The 21,374-nt window shown below is 33.7% G+C and overlaps 1 protein-coding gene across 1 annotated transcript in view; it reads left to right on the top strand.

The window, feature by feature from the left end:
• The window catches only part of LOC115442269 (high-affinity choline transporter 1), a 30,907-nt gene extending 9,811 nt beyond the window's left edge, over nucleotides 1-21,096 (top strand). Inside the window, exons 5-10 of the mRNA XM_030167280.1 lie at nucleotides 6,865-7,163; nucleotides 8,421-8,550; nucleotides 8,795-8,993; nucleotides 10,089-10,223; nucleotides 15,289-15,561; nucleotides 16,732-21,096. Of these exons, the coding sequence (XP_030023140.1) occupies nucleotides 6,865-7,163; nucleotides 8,421-8,550; nucleotides 8,795-8,993; nucleotides 10,089-10,223; nucleotides 15,289-15,561; nucleotides 16,732-17,050 (1,355 nt within the window). The 3' untranslated portion in view covers nucleotides 17,051-21,096. The remainder of the gene's footprint in view (nucleotides 1-6,864; nucleotides 7,164-8,420; nucleotides 8,551-8,794; nucleotides 8,994-10,088; nucleotides 10,224-15,288; nucleotides 15,562-16,731) is intronic.
• The last annotated feature ends 278 nt before the right edge of the window (nucleotides 21,097-21,374 follow it).

Genomic DNA, 21,374 nt, shown 5'->3' on the forward strand with positions numbered 1-21,374 from the left:
TTATTTCGCTTCTAATATTATGCTGCTTTAATATGGATGTGATTGCATTATGATGCAATTGTACGGATGTAGAAAGGATTTGATAGCATTTCTAGCTCAAGTTGTTTGTATAACACCAATTACTAGGTGATGTAGCTCTAGGCAAATTAAGTTAAAAAACATAAACGAAGACATAGGCTTTGAATCCAGGGTAAGATATGTCAACTGTTATGAATATAGGATTATTATTTGTGAACAGTAGAGCACAATATCCTAAAAATAAACCAAAATCAACATACGTTTCATTTTTGTTAAAAAAAATACAAACGCAATAATTTATTAAACAAACCCATTACTTAATTAAAAGAATGGTTTGAGTTACATTGCATGTAGAGTAACAACTGTGGGTGAAGTCAGCGTGTAGCGTCCACAACGCCCTTTAAGGCTCGCTCAAACAACGTGTTTTAGCGTTATAAGACTATAACCACCCAACCGATCACTCATAATTAGGAGTTCTAGCTTTAATAGTCCATTTATTTATTCACTGATTATCGGAAAATATATTGTTAAAAAGCTACACCCTAATTGATGAGGTCCTTTTTTTGTCGGTTAACGGAGATGGTACTCACCCAAATGCGTCATACCTACCATATCCATAATGTCAGATATTCGCTTACATAGCGCGCATTCTGAGAGTATAATATTATTCAATATTATTACGTCCCAAGTTTGCAAGGGTATTGCTTGCATAATTATAAACTATAGCTAAATGACTTCTGGTGGTCTCATTATTCCAGAACTTTATAACATCCCCTGCTCGGCTAAACTGAAGATTCATTTATTTCATATCTAAAAAAATATGAAAATCGTTCAATAGTTTGGGGTATGTAGAACATAAATACACACATTTATATTTATATAACATATAGTTCAGATCGATAGATTATAGGTATCTTTCACAAAAGAGCGCTTTATTATCGCATGATGACCGCTGTAATATTTTCTGTTTGTAGAAGCCTTTGAAAGTTCTGAAGGATTAATTCTATTTGCCTAGCTCGTCAGAACCCTTTGCAAACTCAATTACTTACCGACGCAGGCTCGTTTTCGATTTCACTTGTATTTCGAAGTACGTTTACTTTGATATTTCTGTGTTCTGCTTCTCTGTACATTTTTAAATAACTTTACGATAAATATTATTCAAGATTTTTGTTCTTATAGCAAATTAATGTAAGTTTTGGTTTTTATTTAAGTATTATATTTGTTGAAATTAGATGTTTTACATGGGTATTTGTATTTATGATATGTTCTAGATATTAAGGGTTAATCATGTTACTTAAAAATATTTTCACAGTAAAAGTAGAAAGCAAACCACCTTATTTGTTTCTTCGGTATACCTATTACTTACATGTTCAAAGTAAAATGTGTTACCAGGTAAAGAAATTCTCATTAAAATTTTTAAGTAGTCTAATAATTACATTCTTGCGTAATAATGTCCACGATGTAGACATTCTTTGGAAAAAAACATTCTAATTTGTTTATACCTAATTATAGTTTAATACGAAGCACATATAACATTTTAATAATTAGGGTTAAAAGATTATGTATATTTTATACAAAATGGATTTCACTACCAGTTTCCATCAAATATTCCTATTCAGAGTCATTTATATTAAAACGCATTGCTGTTTATTTATACCACATCAAGTTATTACAGTTTATTTTATGTACTACATAATGTATTTACCAATATTTATTGTTATTTATTGAAAGGTATGGTCTAAAATAAAAATCTATTACGGATCTCTTCAACTTTACACCTACGTTTGTAAATATGTTTGCACTTAGATAGTATCCACTAGAATATAAAAATAATATAATTATGGACTGAGATTAAGAATTTAAGAAAGAATAACTAAAGAAATCAAAATCTTATTTTACTTAGTTCTTGCGAGTATTCGTAAGGAAGAAAGTAATTGTCACCAGTGGTCGTTCGTGGTCGAAATTCGACCGTCGAATTTAATATAACATGTAATATACATAAACACTATTTTTCTTCTCTCCTCTATATGAACTCATTGCGCGCAATGTGTTTAATAAAGCAGTAAGTAGATTGAATGAATCTCCTCTTTTTATTTTAAAAATGAACCTTATCCACTAATCATCAAATATTACACCGACGTGCTTATAAAATGGCTCTTCTTTCTAAATCCTTATTTACCTGTCTCCCCTGCGGTGTCAACCCCGTCTCCCCTCTGTAAAGCGACCGATTTGAGTCGCGCGTGTCGCGAATCCAAAATCATAACAGCATTTTCCGCTCAGTTTATGCATTGGCGTGTTTTTTGGCAAGCAGTTTACAGTGTTCAATGGCTTCTTTGACATTGTTAATGCTGATATGAAAAACTAAAATTATTTTAGCTGGAAGTTGGATTTGCTTTTATTCTTTAAAAGTTTCCCTCGCGTTTCCGTCCACGATAAACTGTTATAAACATACATCACGCCTTTTGTCAGCAAAAGGTAAAGCAGAGGTGCAACCAGCGAATCCATTTTACGGCATGTGTTCCGTCTTCCGTCCTATTTTGCGATAGAGGAAGATCTTATTAAAATCTTTTTTATAATAAAGTACTACTATGTATTTTTTTCGAGTTTAAAAGTAGTCCATATAATAATTTGCGTTGTGGTACATCTGTCTGCCAAATTCCATCCAAAAATATTCAGCAATTTCGGTAATTTCTTCCAAAAAAAATCTGAAACATCTTCACATACTTACTTTAAAATTTATGACAATTGTAAAAAGTAAAACAAATCGTGGTTATATTCACGGGCTAACGAAAACAAAACTTAAATTGCATTTTTTTCACAGAAATAAAATATAAACTTAACTACAGCATTTCTGTTAAGAATGATCATAAAAATGTATTAGTAAGAGAATTACAATTTCGTCAGTTTACCTTTGCCTTAATTTAACTTTCATTCTATTTACCCTTGAGGTCCATTCGCACCGTTTTATTAGTAACAAGGTTTAGAATGTGTGGAATAATTCGATGTATACAATTATGTATGCTGAGTTATTCTTATCTATAAGAAATTGCGTGGATTTTTCCAAATTGTGAGACAAGGATTCTCTAATACATCACTGAGGATTATAGCCCCGGGCCGTATATTGATAATGCGAAATGGCGTTGCGGGCTTTCTATCAGGCGTAGTGTAATCTATAGTGAAGCCAAGCGTGTATCTTTGCTATGGATAAACACAATACATATTGTAATAAAACAATATAAAGAGTATGTAAAAGACCGACATAAACAGTTTTACTCATAAAAATTTCGCAAAGCTATGCTTAGTTAAAACACAAATTTACTTGATCAATTGTAAGTCAAAACCCGCCATCTTGCCTTTTAATAAGGTTTAATCTAGGAACCGGTGATGTTTTTGACAGCTAGTTAATCAATTCTTTACCACCTCTTAACGCTAAAACAAGTTTATAAGTAGGACTGTAAGTGTCAACAATTTATGGACCATACCCATTTGACATTTTGTATAATTGAATTACGTATGTACGCAAAAAGTCTATGAACATTTAAAAAAAAATACTTTCTTTAGTTAAATTTTGGAAATTACAATCCTGGATTTTTAATTCAGTATTACCATAAAAGCCTCATTCGGTAGTGTTTTTAGTAACTGAAAATAGAGTTATGTGTCTCTTTGATTTGTAATCTACATTCGTATAAATTCTGCAGATATAGGACAACCGTAGTGGTTACATAAGCGGAGACTAAACGGATAAATTTCGGTGCAGTTACGTGAAACTAACACATATTACGTAGCACTGTGACTGCAGACTGCCGGCAAATCAGAAATAACTACCAACCGACTGGTCCGGAATAGTTGATTACAGATTCGTTATTTCGGTGGTTAAGCCGATATTTGATTTGTTAGGTTTTGTTCGCAGAATTAACAATAGGATGTTCGATTTGAAATAAATTTCAACAATACGAACAAATGTTATTTTGTATCTTCGAATAAATTATTAAAAGAAAATTGTCAGAAAGAAGGCTTTCTATAGAAAATACCTCTTTTTGTTATATGTAGTTGGTATAGGTAAAGGACTTGTGTATATGTATTCCTAGTCTTTCAAAATAGGTGATGCAAATATCAGCTCCAAGTTGAACACATTTTTCCAAAATTAAAATAAAATAAAATTAGTGAAGGGGGTACATTTCGAAATAAACATTGTATATTTTATTCCTACAATAAATCCTCCTTCGACTTATAACTATGAATCGGCAATCGAATAAAGCGCTTAGAAGTAAATAAAGTTGGTTCTCGCTTAGCACGCAGTTTATTTGCTAACAGCAATGGGATCATGGTTTACACAGTTAACTTGGAAACGGAAACTAGAACATGTTTGATGTTAGTGTTTGGTTTCGTATCAGTTTGAACTAAACACAAGTCGAGAACTCTGTCTTTTTAAATTAAATTGAAATTATTTAGTTCCCAATTTATATTGGGATTTGTCATTGTTTATGTCATACAGCTATTTTCAATAAACGATTCCAATCTCAATCTGCAATCCGATTCCAACAATTCATTCATTCATTCATTCGTCAGTCTACAGCTGTCCACTGCTAAACATAGGCCTCCCCTAGAGCGCGCCACGTTGCTCGGTCCTCCGCTCTCCTCATCCAGCGTCCACCGGCGATCCAGCGAATGTAGCGTTTCCAATGATTCCAACAATGGACCAATATAATAACTCATTTATAAACTTGTCAAAACTTTGTTCTGATTTCCATTTTGAGATAGATCGAAAAAGCGATTAAGATTGTTTATTGGAAATGACGGATAGTTTATTAGGTGTTATACGACATTGCTGGTAGATAGATAAATAATCCTTACTTTAATGCTTGTATTTTCTTTGCCCACGTTGAAGTCATCTACAATTTCATAGTGAATGCAACGTAGTTTAAGTAAAATGTCTTGCTGACTCTATATAGCCCTGTGTATATAATATAATATTCATTGCCGATTTCTATACAATCTACTTAAAGAAGAGTTGGGAAAGAAATAGCTAAATGTATAAAACGCGTTTTCCAATTCCCGAAGGCCTTTATATCAAGTATTTCGGCCACTGCAGTAAACTAGAATAGAGCTTTCAAGGGAAGACAAATTGATTGACAAATCTGGGGTCGACTCACGAATTTGTTCGCAAGTCGGCTTCGATTTAGCGCTGTGGACAGCTCTTTTGTTGGCTGACATTTCGAGTTATTGAGGGTTTTGAATGGTAGGTGACTTTGCGTCTTGAATAACTTGGTAAAGCTGTAATGAAGAATATTATTTTATTAAAGTATGTAGTAGTGGGCGTAAAATAATCCCTGAAGGTAAGTATGTTTGTAGAATTGATAAACAGCTTTCATAGCTGTATATTGTTTATTCTACGACATTGGTAGATATCTAGTTATTGGAAAAGTGTTATTACATCTATTTATATTAAGACTTTGTGCCTAAAATGACAAGATAAGTTTGATAATTATTAACACATATTTAGTTTTAAATTTAATATAGCTTTTGTTGTTTTGACTTCAGTAACTCTAATAAAGAAAAATAACAATATCTATATTGTACAGACAAACCAGTTCCAGTTTTATTTTAAAGATAAAGATATAAATTATGTTGAAATGCTGTCTTAAAGGGAAGGAAATATAATATGTACGTATATATAGTAGTACTATATCTACAAAGGTCATGACCAAAGTTGCGTGTGGGTTTTATAATTTTATATCTATGCGAAGTGAGCGTGTAACCCCGCTGTCCCTTCGACCCATAAACAGAGAATAAAAACAAATTGAATAGATACACGCGACGACAATCGTTTGTTATATTTTATGTTTAGTACAAAAAAAATGTATTATAGTTTTTTTGAATATGCATCATGTTTTAGGTTAGAACGTAAGGTGAAAATGCTATTTAGAGTTTTTATTGCGATATTATTGTAGAGTCAACAATGTGGTAGATTTCTCGTACGTTAAAATTCGTCTAATTCGGCCCCTGTTTCGTCTTTCTCTACCGGTTAGCTGTGTATAAATGTTGATAAATCTTGGGACATAGTTTCATTTAGTTTATTTATCTTTGAAGCTTTATAATTAATTAATATGTATAAACATTTATCATAGAAATAAAAAAATATATTACCTTATATATAATACTGTAAAATGTCGCTGATTGTCTAAAAAAATTTTTGCTATAAGTACATTTTATTTTCTAAATCCACACGTCGCGTGTTTACATAAATCTAAGATGGCGGGTTTTTCACGGAGTTCGAAAAGATTGGATTGTCGTCATCTAGGTGTAGGTTTATGTTTAGAAATACCATTTGTCAACGTTCTCAATTTATTTATGATCTTGATAAAAGGGGTTTTTCCATTTTAGATGCAAATGTGAGGTGTCGGATATTTAATAAAAAAAACTTAAAAAAAAATTGTTGTTAAAGTAAGGTGTCTGTAGTGTGAAGATAAGTAAATATATAAATAACATAATATAATAAAAGAGGCGGTCTTTAATAAAGTGTTTAACCGTTTCCCCACTTCCAACATTACTTAGGTTTATAATAATATGATATTATTGTGATTGCGCCGTATCACATAGAAATTACGGTACGTAATTAAACGTAGCGAACTGTGGACTTCGCATATCTACATACTTGTCTAGGTTTGAGGACTGAGGGTATTTTTCAATTGTGAATTTTCATTAAATAGTTTAGCGATTTTTTTTCATTTTATATTGATGGAACACCAAGAAATCAATGTGAATTACCTCCGTCTTCATCAATTAACGGCAAAATATTACATCACATACAGCCAGTACATTTATTAAAAAGCATTTTTCTTGCAGGTGCGACTCTCGCAGTGATTATCGACATGGACCACCGCACCTCAGTCATATTCAGTGCTTGCGTTGCCGTATTCTACACACTATTCGGAGGCCTTTACTCTGTGGCCTATACCGACGTCATCCAGCTATTCTGCATCTTCATAGGGTTGTGGATGTGCATCCCGTTTGCGTGGGCTAACCCTCACGTCAAGCCACTCAGCTCCATGGACGTGGACTGGATAGGGAAGGTGGATTCGGAGTATTACTGGTTTTATATTGATTACGGGCTGCTGTTGATCTTTGGAGGAATTCCTTGGCAGGTAAGACTTGAAGTTTTGCAAAAGACGGAAAATGTTTATGTAGATTTGATAAGTGTTAATCTCCGCCTATAAACATTTCGATTGCCGATGGAATTACATTTGCGTTGCTGAATAAAGCAAGAGGAAATTGGATTTAGTACCGTCTCCTTCATTTGCTATGCCAGATGTTTATAAGTTTATAAATATTCTACTCTTTGATAAAAGCCTCATATTTGGAATGTTTAGCCTATAATTCACCAAGCTGGAGGGTCTAAAGGGTGTCTGTTATCAAAAAGAGATCCGTTTATTGAATCTCAGTAATTATGTCTTTGCACAATATATTACATTTTTTTTAATAACTTACATATAACTAAATAATTTTTCAATACATATTATTTAGTAGATAAATAAATGCTATTCAATAGTTTATTGGAAATATAACGACATCGGTTAAGTAATTGGTTTTGCGCGTATTCTAGGCTCCCACGTATTTATTTATTGCGGCTGATCCTCTTTCGGTAAGCTTTAATATTGGACGCTACGCGAATACAATATGGCTTCCATTGTATTCCATTCCAATTGTATTATGCCTTTTATTTTTAAAATAGAGCTACAAATGGATAGTAAACACCGTTCAGAATTTTGACATACATTGGAGTGCATGGTAAGATTAGTCTTAAATGCACAATTATAATAATAATTATTTATATTGTAATTATAAATATTTATTATTCAAAATTTATTTTTTATTATTTAAATCCAAAAGACTAACCGCCATACTTCAAGATGCTGTAGGCTCTTTCTGCGTAGATTGGATCGCTTACAACTGGTCTTAAATTCTAAGGTATAGATAATGGCTCTGGCCTGTAATAAAGAATTGTAATAAAGAAGACGTATAAAAGAAAAGACAGACTAAGCTGTATGGCTGAGAGCCTTTGCCTTCTCCTTAAGGAGTAAATCAAACCAAAAAAAAAGTATAGGTAATTAGCGTAAAATAATTTACGGATGACTAACACCTCAGTCTGTCCTGTGACCTTGAAAGCTGCAGTCTTCAAAACATCGGTACTAAATGTAACGATAACTCGCAATCCAGAAACTAGTTTTATTTCGATATCTAAAGTTTTTGTAAAGAAAGTTTAATTATCGTTTTAATTTCCTTAAAAAAGAGTGGAACTACTGGTACTGCAGACAGCAGAGAGACATGGCAAACATTTACTCCGGTGGACTCTTGAATACCAGAGACTTTTGGCATAGATGAGGACGGCATGTTGTGTTCAGGTATACTTCCAACGTGTGCTGAGCAGCAAGACGGCGGGACGAGCGCAGGTGCTGTCGTACGTGGCCGCCATCGGATGCATCTTCATGGCCATCCCACCGGTGCTCATCGGAGCCATCGCCAAGGGAACTGGTACGTAAGACTTATGAAACGATCATGGTAGTATTTCTAGTTGTAGTTAGAGTTCTCAATTCCTGTGGTTTTTTTTTATTTTATCTACACATAAATCTCTGAGTTTTGTGTCCCGTTTTACGTAATACGTGTTATTTCAAGAGAGGTACACACATACTCAATTAGTTTACAGATTACTTGTGTTTTTCAAGTTTTACAAATCCGTAAATCTATCCTAAAATATTAAATCATTGGTACCATATAGCGTGGAACGAGACCGACTACCACGGTGATCTGACGCCTAACGGCGAGCTGACGTCGGAGCAGACGTCGATGATCCTGCCGCTGGTGCTGCAGCACCTGACGCCTGACTACGTGTCGTTCTTCGGCCTCGGCGCTGTCTCCGCCGCCGTCATGTCCTCGGCAGACTCCAGCGTGCTCAGCGCCTCTTCCATGTTTGCCAGGTCAGAAAATCATTGGCAATTAACATGTTACTGATTAAGTAGCGCTAATTGAAAATGTTTCAAGGGAGACTAATCGTCCTAATTCGAGCCTGAAAGACATGGCTGCCATTAGACAGGTTCGACTTGGAATTAAAAATAACATTGAAATTCTTTTTATTTTAAACTAGCTTTTGCCCGCGGCTCCGCCCGCGTTATAAAGTTTTTCAGGCTAAAGTTTTCCGTTATAAAGGTAGTAGTTTCTCGGGAACCTATGTTCTTCCCAGGGTCTCAAACTGTCTCCATACCAAATTTCATCTTAATACATTGGGTAGTTTTGAGTTTAACACGTTCAGACAGACAGATGCAGCGGGGGACTTTGTTTTATAATATATTTTTTAGAACTTTTAAAGTGGAACAATCCCGTCATACATCATTATTGCATAACTTTAACCGTATACGCAGCGCAGGCAACGGAAGCTCTCAAAACTAATAATTTTTCCCCGTTTTTGCAACATGTTTCATTACTGCACCGCTCCGATTAGTTATAGCGTGATAATATATAGCCTATAGCACTCCAGGAACAAAGTGCTATCCAACACAAAAATATTTTTTTCAGTTTGATCTGATAGTTCCTGAGATTAGCCATTACTGCTCCGCTCCTATTGGTCATAGCGTGATGATATATAGCCCATAGTACTCCACGAACAAAGAACTATCCAACACAAAAATATTTTTTCAGTTTGAACCGGTAGTTCCTGAGATTAGCCATTACTGCTCCGCTCCTATTGGGTATAGCGTGATGATATATAGCCTATAGCACTCCACGAACAAAGGGCTATCCAACGCAAAAAGATTTTTTCAGTTTGGACCGGTAGTTCCTGAGATTAGCCATTACTGCTCCGCTCCTATTGGTCACAGCATGATGATATATAGCCTATAGCAATCCACGAATAAAGGGCTATCCAACGCAAAAAGAATTTTTCAGTTTGGACCGGTAGTTCCTGAGATTAGCCATTATTGCTCCGCTCCTATTGGGTATAGCGTGATAATATATAGCATATAGCAAAAATCCTTCAAAACATTTACCCTGTATATTAAGCCAGTCTTTGTCCACAGGAATGTGTACAAGCTGATCTTCAGACAGAACGCGTCGGAGATGGAGATTATTTGGGTGATGCGCGTCTCCATTCTGATCGTTGGTGTGTTGTCCACCGTCATGGCGCTCACCATCCCTTCCATTTATGGCCTCTGGTAAGTGTCTACTATCTATAGGAACTCAAGCAGCTCAGATTCTCTGAACGCGTCCTAATTGAAGAGTTGGAAATAATATTTTTACCCGAGAATTTTATTGGTAGCCCGGCAACCCGCACTAGGCTAGCGTGGTGAACTAAGGTTTAAACCCTCTCAGTATTAGAGGTGTGTGTCCAGCATTAGGATAGTATGTAATACAGGGATGGTATTATTAAATAACAAAATCAAAATATGGTTTTACGCCCGAACGTCGAGTACGTCGCTTGCCTTATGATAATAGTCATGACTTCATTAACTATATTGGCACTATTTAAAACTAGAATACAAAGTTCAATATAACACGGCACTACACTATTCATATTAAATGAAACATGAGGTGTTAAAAATGAAAATGACATTGTTAACTCCAATGCAGAAACCAACCAATCAGTTATTACATTATAGAAGGTTGTATCAGAGCAATAATATTTATGGAATCTTTGCTAATCTTCATGAGTGTAAAGCAAAATATAGAACCGTGTTACACCTCTGAAGCACGTAAATGTATCAGAAATTTCGGATCGCTGAGCATCTGAGTATGTGACGAACGTGGTTAGAGTACGATTCAAGAAACCTTGTGGAAAAAAAATATTTATGCAAAGAAAATATGTGATCTTTTCGATTCGAACTAGAGACGTATTTTGTCCGAAATAAGATTGAATTTTGTTTGTTATTTAAGTGATTGGTGATACGAACAGGTCACTAAGAATATCAAGTAATATGAATTTACATATTGTTTTGTTACGTAACGGAAGTCTCTGATCCTAAAACTGATACTGGAGATAAAAAGAGGAGAAACAAAACCTCTAAATTTTGGAAATATGGTGTGAAAATGTATAATGTGCGTTGAAAATTACAAGAAAATTAATAATATAAAGATCCTCAAAATTAGTGTACTTAACATCCAAATCGAAATCTGACGCGATCGTATCAAATTGCTTCTTAACTGGTGCGTGGGATTAATCACAAAGCAATCTGACCTCAAACCCTTACTGGACCTTTTTGGTGTAATTAATATAGAATGTGTATTAGGGATGTACGGGAACCCAAAATATTTTTTTCATATAAGGTTTTTTCAACTATGAAGTAATCTTTGTTAACAAACGTGGCATTGACAACTTATCAATGTTATATTGTGTTCGACTAGGGTTTTCTTTTCATAATTTTTATTTTATTGGAGAATGCATATCATCTTATAGTTATAGGTAATTGTACCTCCGAAATGAATCGTATATACAACGGCCTTCTAGGAGGAATGGGGTTTACGAAGTAGAGTACATTTGTTGGGTTTTATTAGGTTATTATCAATATAGGCTGGAAGTTATGGTTATTCCAAACCCAACGTTTTGAAAGGGCTAAGCTTAGCAATTGTACAGTCAGACACAAAAGCAGCCGAATAAATTCAAAACTCTTAAACGCCTTTACTCATTAACATTAATCGATATATTATTTTCTTTAAATAAAATGATGTAATTTCTTGGAAGTTTATGTTAGTGAAGAAAAACGATTGTGGATAAGAACACAACAATTTAAAGATGCATTGAATTTGTTAATTTATTCTAGTACTGTTCTGTAGATGATTGTTTTAGTAACCATAGGTTCGTACCATGTTATTCGAAATGTAATGATCGAACTACTCTCTACCACACGTGACCATCGGGGCTATCTAATCAGAATGAATTCTGTTTCAGTAACAGCATTAATTTGCAAAATAATAATTATTTTATAATTGGATTCATTCCGCGCATCCAATCATAACGAGTGCGGATGTAAAGAAGTGGTTTTGTAATTAATTTATCGGTCGGAATTGAGTTTGTTTTGCGAGATTCAACAGTTAATGACATACGGATAGTTATGTATCTAGCCTTCATTACATGGTAAATTTATTGTTTGCGATTCAGAACAGATATAAATTTGCTTTATTTTGATTCAAATATATTTTTTTTTGCGATTTATGAAAAATATACTTTTCTGTCTAAATATCCTTCCAAACACTTGTTTGAGAACTATACATTTATTTTTGTAAAATAATTTCTTTTAAGTCTGAATATTTTTTCTGATCTTTCAAATTATATTTATTGATTTATGATTGAATCTGTGTGGTAACTGTAAAAAACATTTTAACAAAAAAATAAAACCGCCTTCAAAAACCCACTAAAAACCAAAAAACAATTTATCATTACCTATGTATATATTGGTTACCAATTTTGGAGTAAAAAATCGTATCGAATACATCTTTAACATAATATCAGTTCACGCCTTTATTTCTGAAGGACTGGTAGAGACCATGGATTTTTAATGTACCCAAAGTTCATCCAGTTCATTTCTGTTAATGACTAACCAGTCATCATAAATACGCAAATTATAGACAAATCCTGAAAAAAATCGATCCAAAACTCAAGACACTCCCAATCCAAGACATCACTATTTTCAAATTTAAATACTGCAATCATACTTGACGACCTTATTTCAAATATTTTTATCTAGCCTTGCTCCACTAGAATGCCGCTATATATGCAAAATAGGCCAGTCTGGCACCCCCGATCGATACGCCAAAATTGTCCCGCCGGATGAATAAAATATTACCCTCGAGTAAGGGCGTGAGGCTGCCATTTTGAATTGGCATACGACAGACCTATTTTTTGTCTTTTATTTATGCAACGCATAATGAGTTATTGTTGTTAGGTTATTTTCATGCAACTAATAACCGTAACCAATAAACGATCCCAATCTGAATCGTCAATCTGATTCAGAGAATGAACCAATCAAAATAATTCATTTGTGAGTATGTCAAAAATACTTTGTTCTGATTGGTCCATTTTTGTGATAGATTGAAATAAGGTATTGAGGTCTTTTATTGAAAATGGTGGTAAATGAGGAGACGAGAAAGTCTCTTGCTTGATGGTAATAGTTAAGTTCTACATAATATGGCACTTGCAATACTTTTTGTCGTGAGAAATTAAATATTGTTAATTTACAATAATAATTTTTTTAAATGATGCTACAAATGAACTTTAATTTGTTACACAGGCTTTGTAAATATTCTAAACTGTATTAAAGTTTTTAATTCATCTTTTTCCGTTGAAAACTCTGGTCAGACATCTCATGTATCATGATTGCGAGTTGGGTGATTTCAAAACTTCGAATAATTGGAATGCTTACCATTACGTTTTATATGCTTATACGAAAAAAATAAACACAATTTCAATTACCATTAAAAAAATCCATGTACATAACTAACAAAAAGTATCAACATTTAACGATCGATTTTAGCAATGATTATACCGTTCGCGACCACACATCGTGTGCAACATCGATTACTGCACTTGCGACACACTTCCACAATGGACCATAAAAATATAACTGTTCTGATCCTTATTGCGAGCTAATCTCATTACACGTATAGCATATAACCGCGGTGTCGAAAACTTTATCGATATTTCAAAATCGACCGAAGGCTACGATTATTGACATTTGTTTATTGAAATCGATTGTACACATTTAGAAATATTCGAGATGTAAATATTGTTACAATTCGACATATCTCCTATTCTTTGTGAATTATTGCTTGTTTTAACGGCGAAGGAAAACATCGTGAGGATACCTGCATACCTGAGAAATTCTCTATACAAATTTTGAGGATGCGTGAAGTCTACTTATCCACACTAGGCCAGCGTTGTGGACTAAGGCCTAGTCCCTCTTTATAGTAGAGGAAGCCCGGGCCCAGTAGTGGGACAGTATACAAAACAGGGTTGATATTATCATTATAATGTTATAAAAACAAATACGAATTAAAATGGCTAACAAAGATGGAAATAAGATAAAGTACAAGCAAAAGATTAAATAACCGTACCCAACTCAATACAAACCACGCTTCGACATATAAATCTCCAATCCAAGCTAGTTCCAATAAAAGACGGAACAAATTAATCGTGTCAGCACGACCTACATCCCGCGGGAACCTCTGCCGGTGCAAACGTCTGTACGGTAATGGAAATGTAATCCTAGTGACTGAGAACTGATTTATTCAACGGAATTGAACCTGAGTTGAAGCAAGATTTCTTTATGCAATTGGATGATGACTAGGATCGCTTGGCAATTAAAAGTAACAACTGTATATAATTTTTAATAGAAAAGTAGTGTGCTTCGTGGAGATATTACTTAGAAGTCTGAGCGTCAAATTACATTTACCAGTTTAAAATAGTTTGCCGAATACTTACTGATAAAAGTAAAAAGAAATAAAATTTACAAAAAAGACACGCAAGAATGTACTCCTGTGACGGTATTTTCGAGAACGGTAATATTTAGTAGATATACAAGTTTAATTTCTTATCTAGTATGTGACATCCCAAAGGTCTCAAAACTAAAATTAATTAATTATCCACTTTATCCTCAAATAAGATTTTTTATTCGACCTGTATGTACGTATATTCGCGGTTTTCTCTAAAACTACTGATCCTATATGGACTTTTCGTCTTTAAAATGTATGCTTTTCAGGAAAGGTGTAAATATTTATCATATAACAGCAAAGCGCCGAACCAGCACATAGGAACTCTTCTTAAATTCACTATGTTAAAGGCTAAATATACTGTTAATTCTCATAAAACAAACCTAAGGATGCCAATCACGAATCCCGTTCACCCAAGAGTCCTTATGACGTAATGTCCATTATTGGCTTTAACGAGGGACCATTTACGGTGTTGACTCACAACTCCTGATCGCGCAGGAGTTGTTATTTGCTGCAGTTTCGGTGCACGCGCCGTTACTAATTGGGAGGCATATTGTTAAATGATTGGTTTCCATGTTGCCTGTATTATGCTGTAATGAAAAATAAAATATGGCGCTCTAAATATGAGGCATCAATTGCAGTCTTAATAAATGCAAGGTTTAGATGGCATTGTTATATTTATATGTTTTGGTTTCTCATTGGCGTCAGTGATTTGTGATTATGTTTGACATATGAAATTGTCCTTGACGATAGACAAGTAACACGACTTCAAGCACTGTAATTCTGATCCCTAATCAGGTCGATGTGCTCGGACCTGGTGTATGTGATCCTGTTCCCGCAACTCCTGATGGTGGTGCACTTCAAAAAGCACTGCAACACCTACGGCTCGCTGGCGGCGTACATCGTGGCGCTGCTGGTTCGACTCTCGGGCGGGGAGAAGCTGCTTGGGCTGCCGGCGCTGATCCACTACCCTGGCTGGGACGATAAGAATGAAGTACAGTTGTTCCCGTTCCGAACCATGGCGATGGTCATGTCGTTGTTCACTCTGGCCTTCATCTCTTGGCTGTCTGTGTGAGTATATTACTATAAATATGATATTAGTTTCTATATAATTTCTGATTGAATTTGGTTTTGATGGTAAAAAGAAACTAAAATCACTATCAATTCCCATGTCGGGTATATAGTTTGGAAACTTCATGATGAGTTTATTACCCTGAATAAAAATCAGGTGCAGGACCATCGGCTTTAGGTGCTATGCCTAATGGAGACTTTATGGGACGCATAATAAAATATTCCTGAAAAAACACGGTTGTTATGTAACATTATTTCGATAAACATTTATGTGGTACAATTTACGTGCCACAGCCAGACTCTAATTAAAAACAAAATCATTTTAAGCCCGTCACCGCCAAACTAATTAATTTATCGTTTCTATTTTGTTAAGCGTCAAAACATTTTAGTTGCGTTATGAAGTTACGCACAAAGGGAAAATTGGTTTAAATTAATTATTCAAGTAATTGGATCTTCATTAAAATTTACCGACGAAGTAATCACGTTGAGAGACGTTTAATTTTCAGTCCAGTCTTTGTGCGGCATTCGGCGTGCGATTGACAACGCTTCGTCGTCGAAACTGAACTAATTAATTGTTTTGCTGTTTATATAGTTTTGTTATTGCGTTCTGTATTCCTGTTGCTGGGTCTTTGAATGTGTTTTTAGTAGAAAAGGGAGAAACAGTCATTTGCAAATATTTGGGTGGTATTTTTATCTGTAAAAATGTATCGTTGTAACTTTATTTCGAGAAAAGGATTAGGTATAATAAAGCAATGATCAACAGCTAGTAAAATAAATTTATTTATTTATTAAACTAAATTATACCAGCAATTACGGTTAACACTAATATGATTCAATGACTAATATATTATTATATCCTTAATTCTTAAAGAAAGCAATAATCTTAGTTTTTACTATGCTCTTAAATGCTACTTCAGTGAATTTAGGTAAACAACAGAGTGCTGTCAACTATTTTAGAGTAATAAATTGAATTTGTATAACACAAAACACAGATCACGCCTTTATTTATGAAGGTATAGGCACCGATGCATCCAGAGTACCTGTGTTTCGTCATGTGTGCTTCGTACTTTGATGTGATGAAGCCGAGCCAAGCACACGAGCACAATTTTGAGACTTTGCGCTGTTCAAATTCTCAAAACTCCTCAGTTATCAAGGGCTTTTTGTCTTCAGGTTCCTCTTTAACTCTGGCTACCTTAGCCCTGAATCAGACTACTTCAACTGCGTGGTCAACATTCCTGAAGACATTAGACGCGTGGATGAACCTTCCGAGGCTGGAGAACAGATGTCTGTCCTCGGAGGAGTGCCGGGTAGGCTGTATGGTGCGGCTTCCACTCTAGTAGGTCCTGATGAAAAGTCTGGAAGAATTAACCCAGCCCTGGAGCCTGATGACGACGATCTCGACGACCCCAACGACGGCCCTACACCACTATTCGGCAACAGCAGCGCTCCCCCACCGGTCCAGCCGTTCGGCAAGCAGACGGCCTTCTGAGATAAGTGCAGTTATTAGTTTGTTTTCGTTTTGGTTACAACTGCGCGGGCGGGCAGTCATGTGGCAAGAATATGATAAAAATATAGAAAATCGATTTGCAGAAATAACTGAAGCACTCTCAAGCTCTGCGTTCCAATCACGAACTGTATCGAGCGGCGTCGAGTGCCACTCCATACAGCGTGTGCGGCGCATTTCTGGACACATTACTCCCCACGCCGCGCCACGCCACGTATTTTGCGATGAATTTACTATCACGTTAATTTAAACAGACGAATAAGAACGTTACATCGAAACGTAAAGCGTTTGACTTCTGTATTTTTCTAAACATTTAGATCGTATGCTCAACATTCATACATATCTTCCGCTGTTTTGCGTTTAAAATATTTATTTAATATAATATATAACTCACGCGCAACTGATTTTAGTGTCGTGTGTAATGCATATTAGTATTGTTTATAGTGGATGTATACACGAGTAAATGTATCTTGTATATTAGTGTTATGTCTACTGTATTGTGACTCATGCATATCAACATAGTGATACGTTGTTTATATCGATGAAGATTCCTTATTTAAGTCAATTAATGTAGGAGCGCACGCCAGTGTACACGTGCTTTGTAGCTGAACGTGAGACCACCCCTGACGTGACGTCACTTGAGTGCACGTATCTGCCACACGAGGGAATCGTTTCATATTAAAACGAAAGTGGTGGTTTTCTACTCAAAATGTCTACTTTTTGAGTAACTTCTGCCAATGAGAATTATTTTCTATGTAATATAGAAACTGATTTCCTCCAAGAATACTGAAACATATCGCTTTTAAAGCACACAAAATTTAAAGTAACAGTTTAGTTTGTAGTTATATTTGTTTAGATATATCGGAGAAGCTTTTGTATCTGTACTTAGCGAGTACATTTAGGCGCTGTACGGATTTTATATGAGCTTTATTTACATAGTTTTAGAAACCGAATTTATTGTTTAGGATTAACGTTGAACACAGACGGTTATAATAGAACGAATGATATTTAATGTTCTAACACACTATCTGTAACCGTTAATACACTCGAATTAAACTTTCTACTTCACAAGGAGTTGTTATCGGAGCTCGTATAATGATGGTCATAGATAAGCCTGACCTGTAGCGATTTTGTTAATAAAAGAACAAAACATTAATAGAGAGTGTAATCGATCGACAGAATTGATTCTGCTTTATAGAGAGCAAATATCACTGATTACAAACGTACGTTATAATCGGATACCGATAAAAAACGATCGTCTACGTTGAACGTTGTTTTTGGATACGCGAGTTTCTTATTTAGGATGTATGTTTAATGTTTATGTTCTAAGAGTAAAATGTAAAATCAAAAAATATTTAAATGCAAATGCAGCCATATATTAAATAATATACTTAAAGAAAATGTATATGTATTATTAAAATAAACTATATTTTGATTTAAACTTTGTGAAAAATTATCAATTTTAAAATTTATGTAGAAATCATTAATACTGAGCAATAATATTCTAAATAAAGATTTGAACCTCAATTAATAATTACTTTGATAAGATTGACAAATTAATACTTGAAGGACTTGACGAAAGTTATGATATTCTTGAGACGAAACTAAGGAATGAACCAAGAGTATTTATGGAAATTTACATCGATTTTCAATCTTTGATAATTGGAGAAAAATGAAGTAATCAATTTTGCTGAGATTATGACCGACATATTTGGTATAATATTAAAAATGCACGAACTACATTCATTTGAACAAAATTACTAAGACTGTATTCTAGTAATACGAAGTCGGTTATAAATAAAATTAAAGTTAATTGAATCATTCAATGCTGAGAAAGAATTTATAAAATGTACATTCTATGGAATATACCAAAAAAGTATCTTGGGTGAGATTTTAGTGTGATATGTACGAACAAATGGGATAGAAGTAAATTATTTAAAATTTCCAAAGTTCTAAGACGGTTTCTAAGGGTAACGGTTATCATACTAGAAACTATTTTAAAAATCTTATTTTTACAAAATTCGATTGTTCTAAATTTAAAAAATCGAAGTTTAATCAAAACATAACCTATCGGATTAATACAAAATCCCGGAGTTTTATTTAAACGTGTCATTATCTATGACAAATCCGTCATTACGCGTCAGTGGCGTTTGCTGGCGTGTGATAAATGTGTATATTTAGCTTAATCACGTGACGTGTCGTTCTAAGTGTTGTAAATCGGCTTTTGACTTGTTTTATTCAATTTTTATATAGATGTTGTGTTGCGCCGTTCTACGTGGACTGGGCACTTGGATAAAATGGAATGAATAAAAATTTGAAGAAAAAAACTATAATATATCTATTTTTTCATGTTACTAGAAAGATGATTTCGTTTATCTGTCTTCATTATTTTAATGAAATATTTGTCGTAAAATATGCATAATATAAATCGTAAAGTTTGTAAAAAACGAATTTATAAAATAGTAACATATGATATAATCTTAACTACACTAATTTAACCTGTCTTAGAGAACGATAATTTGTTCGGCCATTTGAGAAAAAAGTACTTTATATTTCTGAGTATTAGTATTGATATTTTTTTTCTAAAAAGTGGTTATTTTGTCCAAGTTCCCTGTCCACATACTATTGTGATATAGCACACTCGCCTGTACTTATTGCTGAGACTTCGAGGAACCTATACATATCAATGTACGTGACTTATCTTTAATATAGCGTTAGTATATGGACATATCGTATGTTAAGTGTAGATATAGCATTGGTTGTTGTTCTTTCGACGTTGCTTTCTAATATAATACGCGTACTGTTATACCAAATATAGAATTTATTACAAATTATATGTTTACCTATTTACAAGGCATGGATTTAGGGTTATTTGTCGGGGCTGTAGTCCACCGTTGACTCGCAAGACGACGTTTTGTTTGTAAAAAAAATATTATAAAGATTGAATTTTATTGTCTGTTCAATATTTAATTCAAATAAAATAATTTATGACCTAATTCAGGTATTTTGCTAAAAGCAGTAAAACATGCCCGTTATGCGGCCTTTATTTGGTTATTGATACTTAAAATTTTATTATCCACAGCAGATCTCTTATGTCGTAGGAAATTGTTATAATATTTATGTATATTTTAATGTTTACGTGAGTAGATAATTTAGAATAAATATACCTTGTATCAGAAATATATGAAGCAATATATTTTAATGATCTAGCTGTAAGCAAAATATATTATTTTAAATGAAATTAAGCAAAACTATATTTTATTGTCTATATAAATATATATGATTTCTGGAGAATATCGCTTTAGAAATTAATGGGCCATTTTAAAAATAAATGTCCACCGTTTTTACTTGAGTTCGCCTCTGTTATTCTCAATTTATAAATTTATAACTCATTTAAACTTTGCATTTCAGAATAAGTAATAACTTATGAAATTTTTAACGAGGTTTGTAGGTAAAAAAAATATTGGTCTACTGCTTTGAGAAGTTTTGTAACTTATTTTCTTCGTTAAAGTGTTTATATAGCGTAATGTAAAATACATTATCGAATTAAAAAAAGTTTTGTTGCTCTTTTTATTGAAAAATCTATATTTTGAAGTATATTATGAATCATGATACAATTAAGATTGAAGTCAAATACTGCAATATAATATTTATGTCATTTCTCAAACTATGAGACCTTTGTAAAACTTACAGTTTTTTATGAAAACCTTATTTAATCTATATTTGTTTTGACATGTTTGTGTAAAAACATTTTAGTTTTACTTATCAACTTTGTATCTGTGTTCAATACTTATTCAATAAAATTTAGATCTTTATGAATTTGAATAATAGGAACGTAATTTTTTAGGCGATATTCTCACGTACGCCGATATTAGAAAGCGATAGTCCCACTGTTAGTTAGTAGTTATACCTATTGACTTATTCCTAGATCTTGTTAAATATTTTGAACAAATATTATATTATGTGACATATGAATGTACGTTGTGAACTATGCGGGTGACCTGCGACATAATAAAACATATAGCATGTTGCGTTTGATTTTTATTATAACCTGACTTATGTGTTTTTGTAACTACGTAGCAGAAGTAAGCTAATACTTCATACATATTACTTTATTATCGTATTTGTTTCTGGATTTCTCGTCTATTTAAAGTTCTCTTGACTTAAGAAATGGTTTCAATTGACATAAAACATACGACATGCCTTATGGTGGCTTATAAATGCTCGAAACAGCAAAAATTTTCAGGGATTTGTATGTTTGTTTTGGCAGATTGTTCACAAGTAAAAAATATAAAAGGTTTATAATTTG

The sequence above is a fragment of the Manduca sexta genome, chromosome 21, assembly GCF_014839805.1.
Source record: "Manduca sexta isolate Smith_Timp_Sample1 chromosome 21, JHU_Msex_v1.0, whole genome shotgun sequence".
NCBI lineage: Eukaryota > Metazoa > Arthropoda > Insecta > Lepidoptera > Sphingidae > Manduca > Manduca sexta.